We start from the raw sequence: 21,885 nt of genomic DNA on the forward strand, positions 1-21,885 counted from the left end.
CAGTTGATTAGATGAGACAAACTCCTTCCAATCTGATCTCTTTCCCACAATCTCATCTATTTTATCGCCAGCACCTGATAATCTCTGGAGACTCTGCAGACTAAATTAGGTCCTCCTTGTATACACTTGGTACTTCTTCGGAGCACTTCTAATCATAATCTCAAAACTATAGGAACACGTATTTGTTTGAGGTCTAACTCCATTAAGACCTGTCTCCTTTGTTCACTGCTGTCACTGCCAACGCCTAGCACAGCGTCAGTAGGGCACACTCCATAAATTCTTGTTGGACAAAGGAGGGAGGGTGTTCAATAATGCCAAATGCCAGACTTCTAAACCCACCTGTAACACGGTCTCTAAGAAAGCTTCTAAATTATTTACTCTTAAGTGACGGTCGCCATTTCTTCACTTGTAAAAGGATATAACTTAGGAGGGCCAAATCAGTTAATTAAGACTAAATTTGGCCCCTCATCCCTGTCGAATTTGGAGAAACTGCACTCTAAAAATCCCTTATCAGCCCAAATACGATAGTACATAAAGAAAACGATTAACCTAGGTTTAAACACCAGGGCCTCCCGTGGTAGTTCGCCTCGTTCTAAAATGAGGTTTTACCTCGTTCTAAGATGGCCACGAAGGGTGGGCCCCGCGGTCAGCTTCTCTGAGTCGCGTGGGCAAACGCGCGGGACCGCGACTCAGAGGAAGATCTTAACCGCGCAGAACGGAAGTTCCTGAGCCTTCAAATCCGCGGGGAAGCAACTCGGCAATGGACCAAGATGGCGGCGCCCAGTGAGGGGCAAGCGTTTGCCGCGGGCGTTGAAAAGAATTGGGGTGCGGTTGTTCGCTCCCCAGAGGGGACTCCCCAGAAAGTCCGGCAGCTGATAGATGAGGGGATTGCCCCGGAGGAGGGAGGCGCGGAAGCGTGAGTTCGCGAGTCCACCCTGGGTCCGGCGCCGGCGGATTGGAGAGGGTTTGGGGAACGCAGGCCTGGGGGGGGAGGGGGATGCCCTGGGTTGGCAACTCGGTTGGTGGGGTTGGCTACGTCAGGGGTTGTGAAAGAGAATGGGTTTACTACGTTTACTCGGCTTTAATCTTATCGGGATGTACTGCATTCCGTACCACGGGCGGATTTTTGCCACTAGACAGGTTTTGGAGGGAAGGAAAAAAAAAGAGGACCGCTAACTGAATATGCACCTGACATCTTAGTTGGGTTTCTTAACCTTTTTTTGAGACTTAGACACCTTTGGCAGCCGGGTAAAGCTTATGAACCCCTTCTCAGAATATTTTTAAGTGCATGAAGTAAATTACATAGGATTATAAAGAAAAACAACAATTACGTTGGAATGCAGTTATCAAGAGAGTAAAATTTAAAAAGTGATGCAGTGGGGTGCCTGGGTGGCTTAGTCGGTTAAGCGTCTGCCTTCCGCTGGGGTGGTGGTCCCAGGGTCTTGGGATCAAGCCCCGTATGGGGCTCCTTGTTCGGAGGGGAGCCTGCTCCTCCCTCTTCCTCTGCCCCTCCCCCTGGTTGTGCGCTCTCTCCCTCTCTCTCAAATAAAATCTTTTTTAAAAAAAGTGATGCAGTAACATGGTTCATTATTAAAGAGTTAATTAACATCTAGTAATGTCTGGTATCTACCATAATTCTGAAGTAATCATAAACATAAGTGATATTTCAAAACGTGTCAAAATAATGTGGTGACAAAATAGCTGATTTCCACTGGTGACAAATTCACAGGTACTGCTGATGCTACTATATTTTGTGGGGTTTTTTTTTTTTATTACCTTCATTCATAATTGAAGGAAATGCTAAATTTCAGTTAGAAGTTAGTAAAATGTTACTTTTTTCTCATCCAAGTTTATGGATCCTCTCAATTTCTTTCAAGAACCACACTTCCCCTGAAGCTCTCTGATTCTCTGAGAAAGAGTCTTTGAGTTTATTTCTTTCGAGTTATAATAGTTGGTGTCACCCTATTTTTATGAAAATGACTTTTTTCCTCAGCAGTTCCTCCTCTACCCCTCCCACACGCTGCTGAAATACCTTTTGCTGAAAATAAGATAATTGTTTTGTTGGGTTTTTTCTCCCTGAATTTTTTTCGTGAAATTGCCTGAAGATCTTTAATTTTTTTTTTTAAGATTTTATTTAGTTATGTGACAGAGAGAGCACAAGCAGGGGGCGTGGCAGGGAGAGGGAGAAGCAGGCTCCCCTCAGAGCAGAGAGCCCAATCCGGGGGGATCCCATGACTCTTAACCATCTGAGCCACCCAGGCACCCCTGGAGATCTTTACTTTGATTTGAATTTTCAAATTAGTTCTTTTTTGGGAGAGTGGATATCAAGAGTCGACCCAGGTAGAAATATCAAAATTATTTTCCCTGTGTTAAAAAGAGTTAAATTTCTAAGGTGGTTCAAATTGTCTAGTGCATAGAAGCCTTAAGTCTAATTTTGTGTTTACTTAAGTTGTGTGAAATACTATTGGAGAAACAGTGGGTGAGCTAGAACAGTTTGCCGGTATAGGATTAGTAGGTATGGCCAAACTGTAAAGAGATTTGAATGCCAGACTGAAGAATTTGGATTCTATTTAGTAAGTATTGTGAAACCGTTGATAATTTTAAGCAGAGGAATGACATAACAAATGATTTTTAGAAAAGTTAAAATCCAGCATGGCGTGATTGATGCTATGATGTGCTGAGAAGTGAGATGCAAAATATTTGGGCAAAGTGATGCTGTGGAAGTATTATCAAGAGTTCTGCCACTTTCTTTTAGGAAGGACACATCTGCCACATTCCAGTCAGTTAATGGGTCGCCCCAAGCAGAACAGCCGCCATTGGAATCTACAAGCAAAGAAGCCTTCTTTAGCAGAGTGGAAACATTTTCTATATCCTTTTTTATTAGGTCATGTGAGCTGCACTTTCTCCCTGCTCCTGGAACTGTTACTCCTCCACTTACTCTGATGTTTTAAATTTAAGAATTAAACTTGGTAAGGGGCGACTGGCTGGCCCAGTTGGTAGAGCACGTGACTCTTAATCTTAGGGTCGTGAGTTCAAGTCCCATGTTGGGCACGGAGCCTAGTTAAAATTTTTTTAATAAGTAGATTTGGTAAGAAGTTTTATAGGAAAATTAGCATCAAAGAATGTTGTTCCTCAAAGGGATGTTTGAGATGACCTGACATCACTTCTTGACCTTTTGGCTAAGATCAAGTGTTGAGATGACCTGACCTTTTTTTTTTTTTCCTGACCTTTTCTTTTCACAGAAGAAAACACTAAGAGCTTGAGAGGAGAAGAAACAATAACGAACACTTGTATGTAGCGTATTTTCACATATATTATCACATTTGATCTTCACCTTAAACCTATGAAAATAGGTATTATTATTATACTCATTTACAGAAGAGGAAACAGTTTCAGGTAGGTTATGTGACTTGCCTCTGGTCAACCTGCTAGCAAATGGCAGAGTCAGGATTACACCGTAAGGCTATTGGTACCCAAACCTAATGTTTTTTGAGACTGCCTACTACCCTTCCTGTCTCTTTCTAGACTTTCCTCTGTATATTATCTATTATTACATAACGAACTACAGTACGACTTAGTGGTTTAAAACAACCAACCACTTAGGTCACAATTTCTGTGGGTCAGGAATGTGGGCCCAGCTTGGTTGGGTCCTCTAGCTTAGGGTCTCTCACAGGCTACAATCAAGGTGGCAGCTGACCTCCAAGTCATCTCCAGGCTCCCCTAGGAAAAGATGCACTTCCAAGCTCACTCACATGGCTATTGGATTGAGGGCTTCGAGTCTGTACTGGCTATTGGCTAGAGCCCTCCCTACGTTCCTTGCAACATGGGCCTCTCCACACGGACAGTTCACAGCATGGCAGCTGGCTTCCATCAGAGTGAGCAAGTGAAAGAGAGCAAGAAAGAAGCTAGACTCTTTTTGTGACCTAATCTCAGAGGTGACATCCTATCACTTTTGCCCTTTTCTATTCACTAGAGTGATTTTTTTAAAAATATAAAACAGGGGCGCCTGGGTGGCTCAGTCGTTAAGTGTCTGCCTTCAGCTCAGGTCATGATCCCAGGGTCCTGGGATCGAGCCCCACTTCGGGCTCCCTGCTCCATGGGAAGCCTGCGTCTCCCTCTCCCACTCCCCCTGCTTGTGTTCCCTCACTCGCTGTGTCTCTCTCTGTCAAATAAATAAATAAAATCTTAAAATATATATATATATATATAAAAAACAATTATAGACTTGCAGACTTTGTTACACAGGTTATAAAGAACTTCCTTTCTGAGCTACTTGTAAGTAAGTTGCCAAAGTGATGATACTCACTACCCCCAAATATTTCCTACAAACAAGGATTTTTTCCTACATAACTGCAATGCGGCCATCAAAATCAGGAAATTTCCCCTAATAAATTACTACCATCTAACCCTCAGACCCTAATCATTTCAACAGTTGTCCTAATAATATTCTTTATAACAAAAGGAGCCAGTTGAGATTCGTGTTTTTCCTTGAATTTCATGATCGTGATACTTTCGAAGATGACAGGCCAGTTGTTTTTCAGAGTGTACCTCAATTCACGTCTGTCTGATGTTTCCTTATAGTTAGATTCAGGTAGTGTAGTAGCCTCCCAGAATGGTGCTGTGTCCTCACTCTGCATCTTGTCAGGTGGCACTATGATTTTGATTTATCCCTTTCCTGGCGATTCCTTTGATCACTTGATTCAGGGAGTGTCTGTCCATCTTTTCCATTGTAAAGTAACTCTCTTCTTTCTTTGTAATTAAAGTGTTTTGTGCAGAGGTGCTTTGAAACTATGCAAATATCCCATTCCTCATCAAACTTTATTAAGTAGTAATTTATTCATAGCAGCCTGGGCTGCTTTTTTTATTCAGTGGGTTATAATCCATTACTATCATGATATATTTTGATACTCCGGTTATCCCTGATTTGGTGAGTGGGGACCCTATGGAGATTTCTTTACACCCTACTTGGCTTCAACACCTCAAGGTGAGCAGCCCCTTTTTACCCACTTTGGGTTCTGACACCTGGCACTGAGCTGCCTCCCCTCACCGTCCTGGCTGTCCTCCTTGCTCACCATCTGATAGCTTTAGGAATAAACTGCTCAGGAAGAGGAAGGTATTTTAATCCTGCTGCTGCTCCTTGGACTAATTCCTGATTTTGCTGCAGTATTTAGAACCGTTTTCTTTGGGTCTTTTTGTTTTCATGGATATGAATTGATCACCACTTTGGATATGACAGTCATTTATTTAACACAGCTAGTTAAGTAATTCTATTACTTTTATTTTTATTTTATTTACTTATTTACTTACTATTTTTTTAAGTAGACTCCATGCCCAGCTTGGAGCCCTTTAACGTTTATATCTAAATTCTGTTTTCTGGGGCGCCTGGGTGGCTCAGTTGGTTAAGCGACTGCCTTCGGCTTAGGTCATGATCCTGGAGTCCCGGGATCGAGTCCCGCATTGGGCTCCCTGCTCGGCGGGGAGTCTGCTTCTCCCTCTGACCCTACCCCCTCCTGTGCTCTCTCTCTCTCAAATAAATAAAAAAAGAACTGCTTTTAAAAAAATAAATACTGTTTTCTAGCCTTTAGGCCCTCTTTTGCTTATTTGGAATATTTTCAAATTCCCATATTTTAAACATAAAATACACAGGGCTTTGTAGAGAAAAAGTTAATAATTTTTGCCCCTCTGGTTATTATTCAAATGACTTTCATTATTCTGTGAAGTATGTGTGCTTTAAAAATAGTTTTTTCAAACTTTTCTTATTGCTTTTCCTCTTAATCTGTTTATTCCTGTATATATAAAAGAATGAGTTAAACTTTTAATTTCTGACTTACTCATTTTAATATAATTGCAGCATTGTTTTTCTTAATGTGAATACTCTCTGAAATGGGCAGGTAAGCCCTCCGAGCTGTCTCCACTTGTCTGTGCAAAATACGGCTGGGTCACAGTTGAATGTGATATGCTCAAGTGCTCCAGCTGCCAGGCTTTTCTCTGTGCCAGTTTACAACCAGCTTTTGATTTTGACCGATGTAAGTATAAAGTACAAATTACATTTTCCTCCACGTTCACAGATATATTAGACCAGTTTTTCTAAAAAGACCAGTCACCTGTGTTTGATCAAAGAATGTGTAGTGTTACATGGAGCAAGGTAAATTTGTGATCGTCTTCATCTTAATTATTAGCTTCAGTTACTACTTTTTTAAAAAACTAAGCTATTTTAGAGTGAACCTGACTTCATGCATTCTGGGAAACTAACAGCAGGGTATGTTTACTTTATGGTTCCAAAATGTATACTTAGACAAAGAGACAAGGCACTTTGATGAAGCCTGGTGCTTCGGAATGCCCTGCCTTGTAAGACACATATTATCTCCTTTGTTATTGATCTTAGGATCTTGATTTAGAACTTGTTTTGTGAAAAATATTAAGATGATATAGTTGCTAATATTTTCATGGCTTTTAAAATTATCTTCGTCACTTTTATTTTTAATTCTGTCTATACTCTTAAAGGTTCTTGGCCATTCGATTTTAATCTATCTAGTGTTCTCTAAGGCATTACTCCCTATGTGGGTTTCAGATAAGGACCGATGTGCTGAGCTGAAGAAAGCCTTGTGCACCGCCCACGAGAAGTTCTGTTTCTGGCCAGACAGCCCCTCCCCAGGTACTCATTTCCAAGATATTCCATTTACCATCTCTTCTTCTAGTATTGTCTATTTCTTTGTGAAAATCTAGTCTTGGAGGTTTCTGTTCTTCCTTTCTATTTGTGCTTTTCAAGAAGAACTTACATTCATCCACTTGTTAGGTTATTACTTAACTTTATTACAGGCATTCAACATGCCCGCAGCTTAGCCATGTATACATTATCCCACTTAATTCTCACGGGGGCCCTGGGAGCTAGATTCTCAACCCATTTTTGGGGGTGAGGAAACAGAGTCAGAGATCTTAAAACCAACTGGTGAGGAGGCAAAACTATGGTTTTATCTGATTTCAAACTCTCTGCTTTTCCCACCATAGCAAACAGTCCCATGTTCTCCCCAGGCTTCCTTTGGTGCACTGATGGTGGCAGTTAAATGGGGTTCGGTTGCTAAAGCAGACTCATGGGAAGCCAGATGAGAGTGATTACAAACATATAGTTTATCACAGTGAAATGACACAATATAATAGAGCCCTGAAGCTGAAGACTGCCTGTATAAGGGCCTTGGCAGGGCGCACTCTCTTGCATCAGGGGACTTTGTGATTGTCTTCACTCTATTAACTTCAGTCGTTACTTTTTTCTTTTTAGAACTAAGCTACTTTACAGTGAGCCTAACTGTGTATTCTAAGAAACTAACATCAGGGTATGTTTTCTTTATGGTTCCAAAATAGATACTTAGGCTAAGAGACACAGGAGTTTTATGAAGCCTCACACTGTAGAATGCCCTGCCTTATAAGATACATGATAGTGCCTTTGTTATTGGTCTTAGGATCTTGATTTAGAGCTTGTTCTGTGAAAAATATTAAGATGATGCAGTTGCTAATATTCTCCTATCTTTTAAAGTTATTTTAGTTATTTTTAATCGTATCTGTACCCTTAAAGGCTCTTGGCCTTTAAGTGTTTGTATGCACAAAAAAGCCCAAAATGTAGTAACAAGTGGGATTTTTTTAAAAAAAGATTTATTTACCCATTTTAGAGAGAGAGAGAGAGCACGCGCATGTCCATGAGTGGGAAGGGGGACAGAGGGAGAGAAGCAGACTCCCGCCGAGTACAGAGCGTGATACAGGGCTTGATCCCACGACCCTAAGATCATGACTTGAGCTGAAATCAAGAGTCAGACACTTAACTGACTGAGTCACCCAGCACCCCAGCAAGTGGGATTTTTAAATATTTTACTGGTTGGGGCACCTGGGTGGCATAGTCAGTTGGGCGTTGGACTCTTGGTTTTGGCTCAGGTTGTGATCTCAGGGTTGTGAGATTGAGCCCTGCATCAGGCTTAGCGCTCAGCACAGAGTATGCTTGAGATTCTCTCTCCCTCTGCCCATCCCCACCCCGCTCTCTCTCTCCCTCTCTCTCAAATAAATAAATCTTTTTATCAATAAATAAATAGATAGATATTTTACTGGTCACATAGGCATATTCTTGCTGGGTAACCAGCCTCCACAGCAGAGCCTTCCAGAAGGCTCACCAAGACCAGGTGCAAAACTTCATGCCTGACCAGACATTCGTGCCACGTAGGTCTAACTTTTATTTCAGTAGGATAGCTCAGGCCAATTCCAGGGTCACGGATGCCTGGAAATATTCCATGAATGACCACTAAGAGGAAAAAAGAGATTGAAAGTGGGGGCGCCTGGGTGGCTCAGTCAGTTGGGCATCTGCCTTTGGCTCAGGTCATGATCTCAGGGTCCTGGGATCAAACACCACCTGAGCAAGGAGTCTGCTTCTCCCTCTCCCTCTGCCCCTGCTCATGGTCTCTCTCTTGCTCACTCTCAAATAAATAAATAAAATCTTTAAAAAAGAGAGAGACTGAAAGTGTCCATAGAGTGCCATTTACTGATAAGGGGAGATAGAAAGGGACTGTTGCGGAATAACATTTTTAAAGTGAAGATGATGTGTAACAAGGAGTTGCTGCTGTTGGCCTAGCTATTTCACTGTGTAGTACAACTGAACTCAGTCCCACGAGGATGTGAATCCTTCTCCCAGTGTACCCAGTCCAGGTTTTTAGGATCTGCCCAGGACCCTGTTGGTGGTTCCCAACTCTTATTATACACTCTGCTTTCTTGATCCACCTACTTGCAGACCTCTTAACTCCTATCCCGACTTTTCTTTTGAGCTTGACTTATTTTCAACTACCTTCTAAACATTTTCATGTAACGTCTTGTTGTAGGTATCTGGAATTCAATATGTGCAAAACTGAAGTCTTCATTTTGTACCTAAACTTTACTTCTCTTATATTTTCTCCATCTTAAATGGTACTGACCTCCCCCTTAGTTGTCCTAGCCAGAAACCTGGATGTCCCTTTAGATGCCCTTCCCTATCTATCATCACCACCTGGTCCTGTCCATTCTACTTCCTAAATAGATCTCAGATGTGACCTTTCAATTATATCACCCTTGGTTTGGTTCTTTCACATTCCAGAGACTTTAGTGTGAAGAGAGGAAGACCTACAACTATTTATGCTTTAATGCTTACATTTATTAAGCATATCTAATAAATACAATTTTGAAGGTAATTTTTTTTTAACATTTACCAACTAAATTAAATCCCCTTAAACATTTTAATTTATAATTATAATTTATAATTACTAATTTACTAGACTGATTATTTTGAACATATCAAACAGTGAAGTAGACAAAATACATATGTTAATTATAAAACAAATTTTAACTTATGTTAAAACATTTTCATGGTGGGTTTAATTTCTTCTGTTTGCTCTTTTGCCTTCATCAATTTTTACTAGTATTTTCTTAGGATTTGTAGGAAACAGACCAAACCCTAAATTGGAAAGTGACCAGAAAGGTGTTGGGACCTGGTTTTTTCTAAGTTTTGTCAAACCTGAGCCACTGGTCATCAGAACATGTTTCCTTCTTATTGTTAAACCTCACTTGATTTTTTGTTTTATTTTTAGTTTTTTATTTCTTAAAGGATTTTATTTATTTATTTATTTATTTATTTATTTTTAGAGAGAGGGCAGAGAGCAGGGGGAGGAGCAGAGGGAGAGGGAGAAGAAGGGGGAAAGAATCTCAAGCGGACTCCCCGCTGAGCCCAACTGGGGCTTGATCTCACGACCCTGAGATCATGACCTGAGCCGAAACCAAGATTTGGACACTCAACCCACTAAGCCACCCTGGCGCCCCTTCACTTGATTTTTTAAAATCCATACCTTTTTTGTTGATTGTAGTTTTTTTATAATTGGACTTTTCTAGTAAAATGATACATCTTTTTAAATTGATGGCATATGTCTTGACATATTTGGTTACTTGCAACAACTTTTAATGGTTTGAGAATATTTAATAACATTAGAGACCAAAATCTGGTTGCTGATGATACAATAAATGGTGAACAAAGTGCTGTTTTTACTTTTGTACCTCTTAATAACAAAACTAGAAAAGAGATTTTTTTCTTTTTTGAAGCATCCTTATGATTGAGGGATAATTGACATAAAATAAACCGCACATATTTAGGTGTACAGTTTGGTAGGCAGACACTTAACGACTGAGCCACCCAGGCGCCCCCAAAAGCACATTTAAAAAAAGATTTTATTTAGGGGCGCCTGGGTAGCTCAGTCAGTTAAGCTTCTGCCTTCGGCTCAGGTCATGATCCTGGAGTCCCAGGATCAAGCCCCACCTCGAGCTGCCTAGATATGCTAAGTGAACTCTTGCTCCTCCGCTCTCCAAGACTACCATTAAGAAAAGTGTGCCCAAGGGCGCCTGGGTGGCTCAGTCGTTAAGCGTCTGCCTTCGACTCAGGTCAGGATCCCAGGACCCTGGGATCGAGCCCCACATCGGGCTCCCTGCTCCGCGGGAAGCCTGCTTCTCACCTCTCCCACTCCCCCTGCTTGTGTTCCCTCTCTCGCTGTGTCTCTCTCTGTCAAATAAATAAATAAATAAATAACTTTAAAAAAAAAACATCTTTATTAACTAAAATCCATAGTATACATTAGGGTTTACTCTATGTTGTACATTCTGTGGATTTTGACAAATATATAATGACCTGTATCCACCATGACATTATCATATAGAAGTGCCTCACTGCCCTGAAAATCCCCTGTGCTCTCCCTATTCATCACTCACTCCTTCCCTCCCCCAGAATCCCTGGCAACCACTGATCATTTTACTGTCTCCATAGTTTTACTGTTTCCGGAATGTCATATAGTTAGAATCCCACAGCATGCAGCTTTTCAGACTGGCTTCTCTCACATAGCACTCTACATTTAAGGTTCCTCAGTGTCTTCTAGAGTTCATTTTTTTCGTTGCCACAGTTTGATATTATTGCATTCTATTTCATTAAAATAACTGGGTTGAAAATTAGGTAAATGATAAACTGATTTCAGAACCTAAGAAGGAGTCATAGCTGTAGTTTTTAAAATTATTGCCTAAAATACGATGTTAGGTTTTTGCTAGACACAAAGGGCCAGACAGCTTGATCCCTGTCTTAGGAGCTTAGGTATTGTTGGGAAAGAAAAGTCTACATACATGAGGTATTTAGTAACAAAAGGGTAACAACAAAACAAAAGTAAAGGATCTATAAGAAACTAGGAGTTGAAGAATAGGAAGAACTTCCGAGTGCTGTAATAGAAACTCTGTAAAAGCAGGAGCTTTTGTCACTCACTGATCATGAGACCTGGGTATGTTACTTTTATCTTCCTCAGATTCCTCATCTGTAAAATTTATATGATAATAATGTTAATCGTAAATTCAGTTAATTAACATATAGCGTATTATTAGTTTCAGAGGTAGAGTTTGGTGATCATCAGTTGCATGTAACGCCCAGTGCTCATGACATCATGTGCCCTCCTTACTGCCCGTCACTCATTACCACATCCCCCCACCCCCAGTCATTAAGAGTTTTATAACATTGATGTTCCTTCTCTCCATTCTTCTGTCACTGGTATCTTACAGGGATTATTACCTTAAATCACTTTAATGTCTGCTAAGCTTATTTTTTTGCATCCCAACTGACCCCTTACAATCTCTACTCTAAACTATGCATGTTATCTATAATATCACTCTTTCAGTGGTCATGATCCCAGCATCCTGGGATCAAGTCCCGCATCGGTCTCCTTGCTCAGTGGAGAGCCTACTTCTCCCTCAGCCTGCCGCTCCCCCCTGCTTGTGCGCGCTCTCTCTCTCTGACAAATAAATAAAATCTTAAAAAATAAAAAGTACATGAAATTAAAAAAAAATCTTTAAGTAATTTCTCATCACATACATTAGTAAAGTCGTGGTCTAGTTACTCTCCACACTTTAACCCCACCTCCTACTCCTTTCCCCATAGGCAAACTTTGTTCCAGTCCCGTGAAACTATTTAGAATTCCGCATCTGTGCCATTCCTTTGGGCTTTTCCTTTTACACACAGTTGTTGGTCTTCTTTTTTTTTTTTTTAAAGATTTTATTTATTTATTTGAGAGAGAGAGAACACATGAGAGGGGATAGGGTCAGAGGACAAAGCAGACTCCCTGCCGAGCAGGGAGCCTGATGCGGGACTCGATCCAGGGACTCCAGGATCATGACCTGAGCCGAAGGCAGTCGCTTAACCAACTGAGCCACCCAGGCGCCCAGTTGTTGGTCTTCTAATTCAGCTTAGACTGACTGCTTCTGAGAAACCCTTCTTGAGAATCTTCTTTTTTTGAATATTATCACAAAAATATCATTACAGCCCCATCAAAAAAAGTCAGTAATTCTTAATACCTTCAAATATTTTATCAATTTTATCAGTACTTATCGCCCATTGTTTTACACACATCTTTTATTTTTTACAATTTGCACCACATGATCTTCCAGTGTACTTTGTCCACAGATCGATTTGGAATGTTGCCATTGGATGAACCTGCTGTTCTTGTTAGTGAATTCCTAGATCGTTTTCAAAGCCTTTGTCACTTGGACCTCCAGCTTCCTTCCCTGAGGCCAGAGGACTTGAAAACTATGGTGAGTTTTTCTTGGCTAGCCTACAGTGGCCTTCAGTTGTCACTACTATTTGTATATGAAGCATCTCTTTAAGTGACAGAGGATTCAGATTGCTATGAAGAGAACTAGTTGTTTGTCCCTCAACTGACCTTTTCTAATCTCCACCAGAAGGGCAGCTATTGAGAGTTTAAGTAAATGGGTTCCATTGAAACTTCTAGATAGGATTCTTTAAATGGCACACATTCAGGGTGCCTGGGTGGCTCAGTTGGTTGAGCGACTGCCTTCGGCTCAGGTCATGATCCTGGAGTCCCGGGATCGAGTCCCGCATCGGGCTCCCTGCTCAGCAGGGAGTCTGCTTCTCCCTCTGACCTTCCTCCCTCTCATGTGCGCTCTCTCTCTCTCTCATTCTCTCTCTCAAATAAATAAATAAATCTTTAAGTGGCACACATTCAATTTTATCTTGATTTGTTACTTAAACTATTTAATAGAAGATCCTGAAATGTGACTTCATATGGTTTATTGCATATCATTTCCCAAAGAAAATACTACAGGAGAAGTTAGAAACTCCCTTCTCCCCTGTGAATAGATATTAGAAATGCTCTGAAACTGAATATCTAGTACTTTGCACTTTGAAACTGAATATCTGTACTTGGAAACTGAATATCTAGTGTCCCATTTCATCACCCTGTAGACACTCCAAAGACAAGCTTTACTGTAGGAAATAGGAGCTATTATTTTGTTTCTTCAAGTTGAGAGGCTGTTTGGATTTTAACCAAAGTTTAACTTCTGTGCCTATATTATTTTTCATTTATTTGTTTAAGATTATTTATTTATTTTAGAAAGAGAGCATGAGGGGAGGGGCAGAGGGAGAAGGAGAGAGAGATTCCCAAGCAGACTCCATGCTAAGCACAGAGTCCAACATAGGGCTCGATTTCATGACCCCAAGATCATGCCCCAAGCCAAAACCAAGAGTCAGACACTCAACCAACTGTGCTACCCAGGCACCCCAACTCTGTGCCTATTTTAAATGTCCCTTGTCGCTAGCCAAGGCAGCTTTTTTGTTCATCTTGTCAGCTCTTTATTATTCTTAGAACAAAAATAAAGACCTTGGCAAGCTCTCTTGTTCTGTCAAGAAGTAAATTCAGTGTCAGGTTAAGATATAAATAGTAATCTGTTGTCACCACTTGGGTTTTGAAGTTTGCAGGTTTCAGAGAAAATCTGCATTGGTAAATTGAAAACAAAGTAGAACTAAGAAAAGATTTGGTAGTTCTAGGAAAACTGCTACCTTTCTCAATCAGCAGATGCAGGGTATTTCAGAAAGCTTCTGTCAAAAACCTTAGCCCTGTCCTAGAAGTGAGCCTTCCATAATGAAGAGAATTGTCTTCACGTTTGGGATTTCTTTCATGATTTTTGGCTTGTACCCTCTAGATACATCCTCATATGTGATTTTTGTGGTTGGAAATTTCAGTCTGTGACCTTGGTTCCTTTGTAGTGCTTGACAGAAGACAAGATCAGTCTTCTTCTGCACCTGCTTGAAGATGAACTTGATCACCGAACTGATGAGAGAAAAACTGCAAGCAAATTAGGCTCAGACATCCAAGTCCACGTCACTGCCTGTGTTCTCTCTCTGTGCGGCTGGGCGTGCAGGTTAGTCAGTGAATTTGCAGGGGGACGTGAACTCTGACAACATCATACACTGGTATACATCAGTCACTAATAGGATTGGAGATCTCATGGTGTTTCCTGTCAGAAAAACAGACAAAACCTGAGGGAGTGGCAAGCGGCTGGTAAGAATCACTAACAAAAGCAGAATTCGAACTCAGGAATTCTTAGACACACCTGAACTTTGTTTTTTGTTTTTTTACTATCTCTTCCCAGCTGAGAATCTGTGCTCTTGGAAACAGTGAAGCTCCTTTCTGTTTATAGAAAGGAAGAAAAATCCATTGAATTCATAAAAACTACCAAAGGAAACGCCAGCTGGAGTCCTCAGGCCCCCATGTTGGTGTTTCCATTCTAGCTGCTCAATTTGGCATAGACTCCCTCTGAGATAGAAAACTGTTGGAACGGGGGCACCTGGCTGGTTCAGTCGGTGGAGCACTGACTCTTATCTCAGGGTTGTGAGTTCAAGCCCCCCGCTGGATGTAGAGATTACTTAAAAATAAAATCTTTTTTTTTTTTTAGAGTTTATTTATTTATTTGACAGAGACAGACACAGCAAGAGAGGGAACACAAGCAGGGGAAGTGGGAGAGGGAGAAGCAGGCCTCCCACCAAGCAGGGAGCCCAATGCGGGGCTCGATCCTAGGACCCTGGGACCATGACCCGAGCCAAAGGCCGACGCCCAACGACTGAGCCACCCAGGCACCCCTAAAAATAAAATCTTAAAAAAAAGAAAGAAAACTGTTGGAACCAATCTAGATTTACTTTAAATATACTCTCTTTGATAGATTAAGGAATATTTTTCATTGAAAAGGAAAAAGTTTCAAAAGGAATAGGAGAAATTTATAAAACATAACCCTGAAGATAGTCTTGCCTTAGAGGTTACACCAAGACCCTTAGATCTTTCTGTAGGAACTTTGTGAGAGATGATGGAGCTGGGGGCCTGAGATGACATTCCCAGTCCACTGGACTGTTCCAAAGATTTGTTTGATGAGATAAAGCGTTCTCATGAATGATTACACTTAGTCCCTTGGAAATGTTACCCTTTGAGGAAACTTTCTTTTCTGTTCCTGCCTAGTTCTTCTTTGGAACCCATGCAGCTCTCCCTGATAACCTGTTCACAGTGTATGAGGAAAGTGGGGCTCTGGGGCTTCCAGCAGATTGAGTCATCCCTGACGGACCTGGATGCATCCTTTGGCCTGACCAGCTCCCCCATCCCAGGCGCTGAGGGGAAGCCAGAGCGCTTCCCTCTTGTGCCTGAGTCTCCTCGGAGGATGATGACCCGGAGCCAGGATGCTACATGTTCCCCTGGCTCAGAGCAGGTATGGACTTAATTGGCTTGCTTGGGGTGGCCTTTTTAAAAAGCAGCATTCTTGCCAAAAGTGTTGTGGTGGAAAAGTTGGAGATGACCTTAGGTGGGTAAGCTTCACTTCTGACCACATTGACCAGATATACCGCATTGTTTTTATTCGCCAGTTGCAATGCAGAAGCTATATTCGTGATTGGGTATAAAAATCTATTATTTTTTTCAAGAGTTTAGTTTTGTCGATGGTTCAGAAAGTAAATTCAGTTTACAGTTTAAACTGTAAAGCATTAGCTTTCACCTGCTTCTAGAAAACTTTCTTCTGACCATTGTCCTTTATGTCATTGGTGTACTTCTGTTACCTCTTCTTTCCTTCAGGCTGAAAGGAGCCCAGGTCCCATTGTCTCCCGAACTCGGAGCTGGGACTCTTCCAGTCCCGTTGACCGTTCTGAGCCAGAGGCTGCTAGCCCCACGACCAGAACTCGGCCCGTGACCCGCAGTATGGGGACAGGAGACGGCACTGGCCTGGAGGTGCCGTCTAGCCCTCTCCGGAGAGCCAAACGAGCTCGCCTCTGCTCTTCCAGCAGCTCGGTGAGTCCACCTGTGTATAGAAGCCCCTGAGCGCAACAGGCAGCACAGCACGCCAGGCCCTCACCGTGTAGCCCGGGGAAGTGGGCATGAGCCCTTCCCGGGCCCTGTGACTCTAAGTAGATAATGTCAGTAAATTTCAGGATGGGACAGTTGGGTGCCATATCTTTGCAATGGATTCTGGAGAGCTAGTAAATATTTCAGGCCCATGGGGATGGCAGTGAGATCAGGGGGACCGACCTGATCAGGTACTGTTGGTTTAACACGAAGGGAATGAAAGTATTTATAAAGAGAGTGGGCATGACGTAGACAGTGTTTAAAGGAGAACGTCAGACTGGAAATGTGGGCACTTGTGAGATTCTGGTTGGGACAGCTCCTAGCGGTGCCTCCCTGAATTGACGTGGCACCCGCCCTTCATCAGCACTATTTCTCTTCCCCCTCTCAGGACACATCTTCCCGAAGCTTCTTTGACCCTGCCTCTCAGCATAGAGACTGGTGCCCTTGGGTAAATGTCCCACTTGGCAAGGAAACCGGGGAGCATGGTGGAACGGAGGTAGACACCAGGGGCCCCGCAGAGCCAGGCTGGAAGGCCGTGCTGAACATCCTCTTGGCCCACAAGCAGTCCAGCCAGCCGGCCGAAACAGACCACACGGTGAGAGAAGCCGCTGCCTGCGGGGTGCGGCCCTTGCTGTTCATGGGATGAGGAGCAGGGGCGGGTCCTGTAATTAGCACCCAGCCTGCCCTCAGCGCTCGGAAGTCAAGTTAGACAGAGTCAGGTTTCGTCCCAGAGAATCGGCGTGGAACTAATTCAGTCTTCCTGCAGTTGCTTAGCATTTGGCCTTTCCTCAAATTCTGGTAAATTCTTTGTCATCTTAACTAAAATGACTCAAAGTAGAGAAGGAGTACCAAAACAGAAAGAGAGGGGAGGCAGCTGCTCCGGCCCCATGTTGCAGAACAGCTGCTTTTTCTGTCAGTTGCTGTCACTTGCATTTGGAGCCTGGCCAGTTAACTTAGCTGTCTGGAGCCCTGTACTCTGACCCCCGGACGACAGTTTCATTCCGCACGGTGGGCACGTTACTTTGCTCTGTTCCACAGCCCCAGGCTTGGGCACTGAGCCTCGGCTAGCCGTTGCAGTCATGATCTCCACTGCTTGCAAAGTGTGGGTAGATGCAAGTCCACTGTGACAGCTGAGAAAACAAGTGTTTACTCTGTGTAAAGGGGGGAAGTGAGAGGAGGGTGGGCAATAAGGAATCATGGAAACTGGGTTCTCTTTCCTTTGCTGGCTTCTTCCCAAATCTGCCTTACAGCATTTCATGAATAGAATAACGTCTGACCCCCGTGCCCTCCAAGGACAAAGTAAAATAATACTCTCCAGTTGATGTTTACAAGAAGCGCTCCCAGGTTTGTGGGATTCTGCTGGAGAGAACCGTAGCGTTGCTAAAAGCCCAGGAATGTACATTTGTATGTACCCTTAGTAAACAATGCAAATGAAGGAAGGCTTCTCAAGTTTTTCCACAGGAAAAAAAAATCCTCATTTTTCCAATTTAAAAACTTTTGAAAATATGTAAAGCTATCTGAGGACAAATGTCTCCACCTATATTCTCTGCCCAGATCTCCCTGAAATAGAGTCTTACTGACTGCCCTCTGTCACTGTCTTACTAACAAGAAATCCCACCAGGGTTCTTGTGGGGTGTTTTGTTTTGGTGGTTTTTTTGTTTTGTTTTGTTTTTGTTTTTGTAGTGGGAGAAGTTGGCCTCCTAATTGGCCCTGGGTTCCAGGACTTTTGAGGTCCTTTTTGGTGGTTTGTCTTAACCTTCCCACAGCTGCTATGACTGGGAAGTCAGAGCTTAATGAGGCTGGATAAAGGATCTTGATGTTAGAAAAAAGTTTGTTATTTTTTTCAACCAGAGTTTCTTTTAACTTTGTCACTCTATTCACTGAATTGCCCTCTATCATTAGTAAGAGCTCAGAGTCTCCCCACCCCCGCCCCCAGACTTTTATTTTATTGAGACACTCATCCACAAAGAGGGTAAGAAGACAGTGAAAATGTCTTCTGATGTCCGAAAGTGGAGGTAACTTTATGGATTATCTTGCTCGGTGATTATTTATATTCTCACTGAGACCCTGTGCTCTTCACCGTGACTCTCACAGAGAGAACCAAGTGTTCTGATTCTCTGAGAACTTTTATCTTTTAGTGAATTGCTTTGTCTCCCTGTCACACCATTTCTCAGAATCTCAGATCACTTCATAGGCACGACCAAGTGGCAGTGAGAGTCTTCCTATTATTAGCTCTTCTGGCTATAAATGAAGCTGAGAAGGCCAGGGTCATCATTTAACTTTGTTTCACCCCTTGGTCGTGGGTTATATTGTTAACCCCGGCGAGGCATCACGTGAATGTGAATCCTTGTTCACAAGAAATAATGCACTGGGGCCAGTTCAGCATCACCAGTGGAAACCAATGCAACACGTGTGCTGCACTAATGGTGGGTCCCAAGTGTCCACCTCACACACACAGATTAGGACAGACGCAGATACTTGGGGGAGGACACGAGCCACGGGTGACAGGCTCAGAGTGCGTTAGCGGTCATGTAGCTGTAGAACGCGGGCGTCTTGATTTTTAGTCCGGTTTTAGGTGTATATGATGTATACAATAGAAAGTAATAATATAAAGTTAGCTTGGGGCGCCTGGGTGGCTCAGTCGGTTAAGCGACTGCCTTCGGCTCGGGTCATGATCCTGGAGTCCCGGGATCGAGTCCCGCATCGGGCTCCCTGCTCAGCAGGGGGTCTGCTTCTCCCTCTGACCCTCCTCCCTCTCATGCTCTCTGTCTCTCATTCTCTCTCGCAAATAAATAAATAAAATCTTTAAATATATATATATATATAAAGTTAGCTTGTTTTTCTCAGTCCTAGACCTATCTAATCACTGTGGGAGAAATCCACAGACCAAGCCTTAAAGCTGTTACCCCACCCTTCGTCTTTATAAAAGAATTTAATCTCTAATAATGAGCTTTTCTACCTATAGAGTCTGTCTGAGAAATCAAGGAAGGTATTCCGAATATTCCGGCAGTGGGAATCTTTATGCTCCTCCTGAAGATTTTCCAGCCCTTCCTGGAGAGAAGCAGAATGAAGGACTTTGAGAAATAAAGTCTGAATTCCTTTTTGGTCAGCGGATGCTAAGTTTTTCTCCATTCTGGTTTAATCACAAGGAGCCCCTGTCCTTGCAAAAGGCAGTGAATGTCACTGTCTGCGTCGGACTGAGGGGGAGGCTGTCTCCAGGCGGGGTGTGGGCAGGTGAAGTACAGCAAGCCTGCTTCTGTTAAAGGAGTGTGACGTTACTCAAACAGATGGAAGACCAAGGACTTGAGCACTTTTACTCTCTTTCAGTACAGGGCAGTGTTTTGAGGACTCTTACGTCCCGGGAATATGACAGCGTGTATTAATAAAATATTTGTTAAATTTCTTACTGCTGGAGAACTGCTCCTTCTTGCCTCCTGGGCTGATACAAACAAGGCAGACACTGAGAAAACTTGAGCAGAGCACTAAACAAAATCTAAATTTCAGTTTGCAGATTGGCTGCAAAGCCTGACATTTATTAATTTACTTGTGATTCTAGTCGAAGAGGTATTTCTTTTTTTTCTTTTTTTGGAGGTGGGGGAAGGGGAGAGAGAATCTCAAGCAGACCACACGCTGACCACGGACATAGTCCTATGCGGGGATCGATCTCACGACCCTAAGATCATGACCTGAGCCGAAATCAAGAGTCAGACGTTTAACTGACTGAGCCACCCAGGCGTCCCCCAAAGAGGTATTTGTGAACCAGAGGGTGTTCGTTATGTCACCAGGAGATCTCCCAGTGTGTTGTAATGAATGGCAGGCTGATAATGTTCACTTCGGCAGTAACAGAATGAGAGACTCTAATAAGGGAGGAAGGTCCTTGAGGAGAGACCCCTCTCCATGTGCCTTCTGTACACGGCTCCCCTGAGTGGGGCTCCCCAAGGCCCCTTGACTGCTGGTGGGGAGCATCAGTGTCTGTGGTAGAGAAGATGGACCCTGACCCGTCCCATCTAAATAAGACTGCCCACAGATAATAGGGCCAGAAAGGCTAGAAAGTACTGTCTGAAATGTCATTTTCTTTTAGTAACTGTTTGGTTGGGTTTCTGATTCACTTCTTTTATACTGAAATATTTTAAAGAAAATAATAGACATCATAATATTCTACCCATGCCAAACTTCAGTTTCCATCTCTTAACAAAATACATTTTTTCTGTATTCTTCACCCAACAAAAATGAATGATCCCTTAACATCATCTAGTACCCGGTCCACAGACAAAATTCCTAAGTATTCCAAGATGTTCTTTACATTTGATTTGTCCAAACCAGGTCCAATTCAAGATCGTAGGTTGCATAAATCCCTTTAGTCTGAAGGACAGTCCCTTTTTTTTTTAATGCATGTCAGATTTTTAAATTTGTCATTTTTCAGTCCTTATTTTTAAAAGGGTAAATCATGTTGATATCACTCCTAAATCAATCCTCTATTGGATGAGGCCAGTAGAGCTGTTCCCAGATTATTTTTGTAGGGGTGCTCTTTTGCCTTTGGCATGAGTGTTCATTGTCGGTCTCCATGGGCCCCTTAGAGGTTGACTGGTGGGCAGCTCTCTGACATTCACAGAAATGAGACTTTGGGCCCAGGGTGGAAGCTTTTTGCTCACTGGTGACTAAGTGAGTTTGGAGTCTGCCCTCTAGAAGCTCATATCCTCTAGGTCACCACTTTAGGAATGGTATAGAACCATTAACACAAGGTGCTCAAAAGGACTACAACCTAATTCCAGGTTATAATAATGTGGGTAAGTTTTTTAAAGTCTACTGCAATTTTTAATCTATATCTCCCTCCAAGGAAAGTATTCACATTTCTTTTAAAATAGGCAAAGCTCCACAAGCTTGTTTTGTGTGCGTGTGTGTTTGTGTTTGTGTTTAAAGTATAAATGGAAGCAGATTGCAATAGACTCGGTGTAATTCAAGAAACAGTCTCTTCCATGTGGGAGGCACTGTGTAAGCCCTTGTATAGTGCAAACATAATCACTGCCTGTTTCTGCCCCCCAGAAGTTTATCATCCAGGCTGGAAGACATATCTATACACAAATGTTGCACAAGAATGCTCAATACTCTGGGAGAAGCATAAAAGAAGAATTGAGGGGCACCTTGCTGGCTCAGTTGGTAGAGTGTGCGACTCTGTTTTTGCTTTTTTTTTTTAAGATTTATTTATTTGAGAGAGAGAAAGAGAGGTAGCACGAGTGGGAGGGGCAGAGAGAAAGGGAGAGAGAAAATCTCAAGCACACTCCCTGCTGAGCGGGGGAGCCCGATGTGGGGCTGGATCTCACAACCCTGAGATCATGACCTGAGCTGAAACAAAGTCAGACGCTCAACCAACCAAGCCACCCAGGTGCCCCAAGCGTGTGACTCTTGATCTCAGGGTTGTGAGTGCTAGTCCCATATAGGGTGTAGAGCTTATTTAAAAAAATTTGTTTGGGGAAAAAAAAAAAAGCAAATTTTCATGTATGCAATTGGAGAGAACTTCCAGAAAGGTATAGATTTGAGCTGGACTTGGAGATAAGTAGGACATGTAGGCTCTGTGAGAACTGGGACCTTGTCCATCTTTTCTTTTTTTTTAAGTAAACTCTACCCCCAACTTGGGGCTCAAACTCATGACCCCTAAGTCAAGAGTAACATGTTCTACTTACTGAGC

The 21,885-nt window shown here is 42.6% G+C and overlaps 1 protein-coding gene across 1 annotated transcript; it reads left to right on the forward strand.

Moving 5' to 3' along the window:
• The first annotated feature begins 732 nt into the window (after positions 1-732).
• ZC3HC1 (zinc finger C3HC-type containing 1) lies at positions 733-19,605 on the forward strand. The gene is made up of 10 exons (XM_081800093.1): positions 733-916; positions 2,756-2,867; positions 5,876-6,026; positions 6,572-6,655; positions 12,488-12,615; positions 14,087-14,241; positions 15,330-15,573; positions 15,933-16,145; positions 16,588-16,794; positions 19,165-19,605. The coding sequence occupies exons 1-10, from the start codon at positions 771-773 to the stop codon at positions 19,231-19,233; spliced, it is 1,509 nt and encodes a 502-aa protein (XP_081656219.1). The 5' UTR covers positions 733-770; the 3' UTR covers positions 19,234-19,605.
• Positions 19,606-21,885: the final 2,280 nt, after the last annotated feature.

Source organism: Leptonychotes weddellii, chromosome 12 (genome assembly GCF_054177405.1).
Source record: "Leptonychotes weddellii isolate Sample4059 chromosome 12, ASM5417740v2, whole genome shotgun sequence".
Taxonomy (NCBI): domain Eukaryota; kingdom Metazoa; phylum Chordata; class Mammalia; order Carnivora; family Phocidae; genus Leptonychotes; species Leptonychotes weddellii.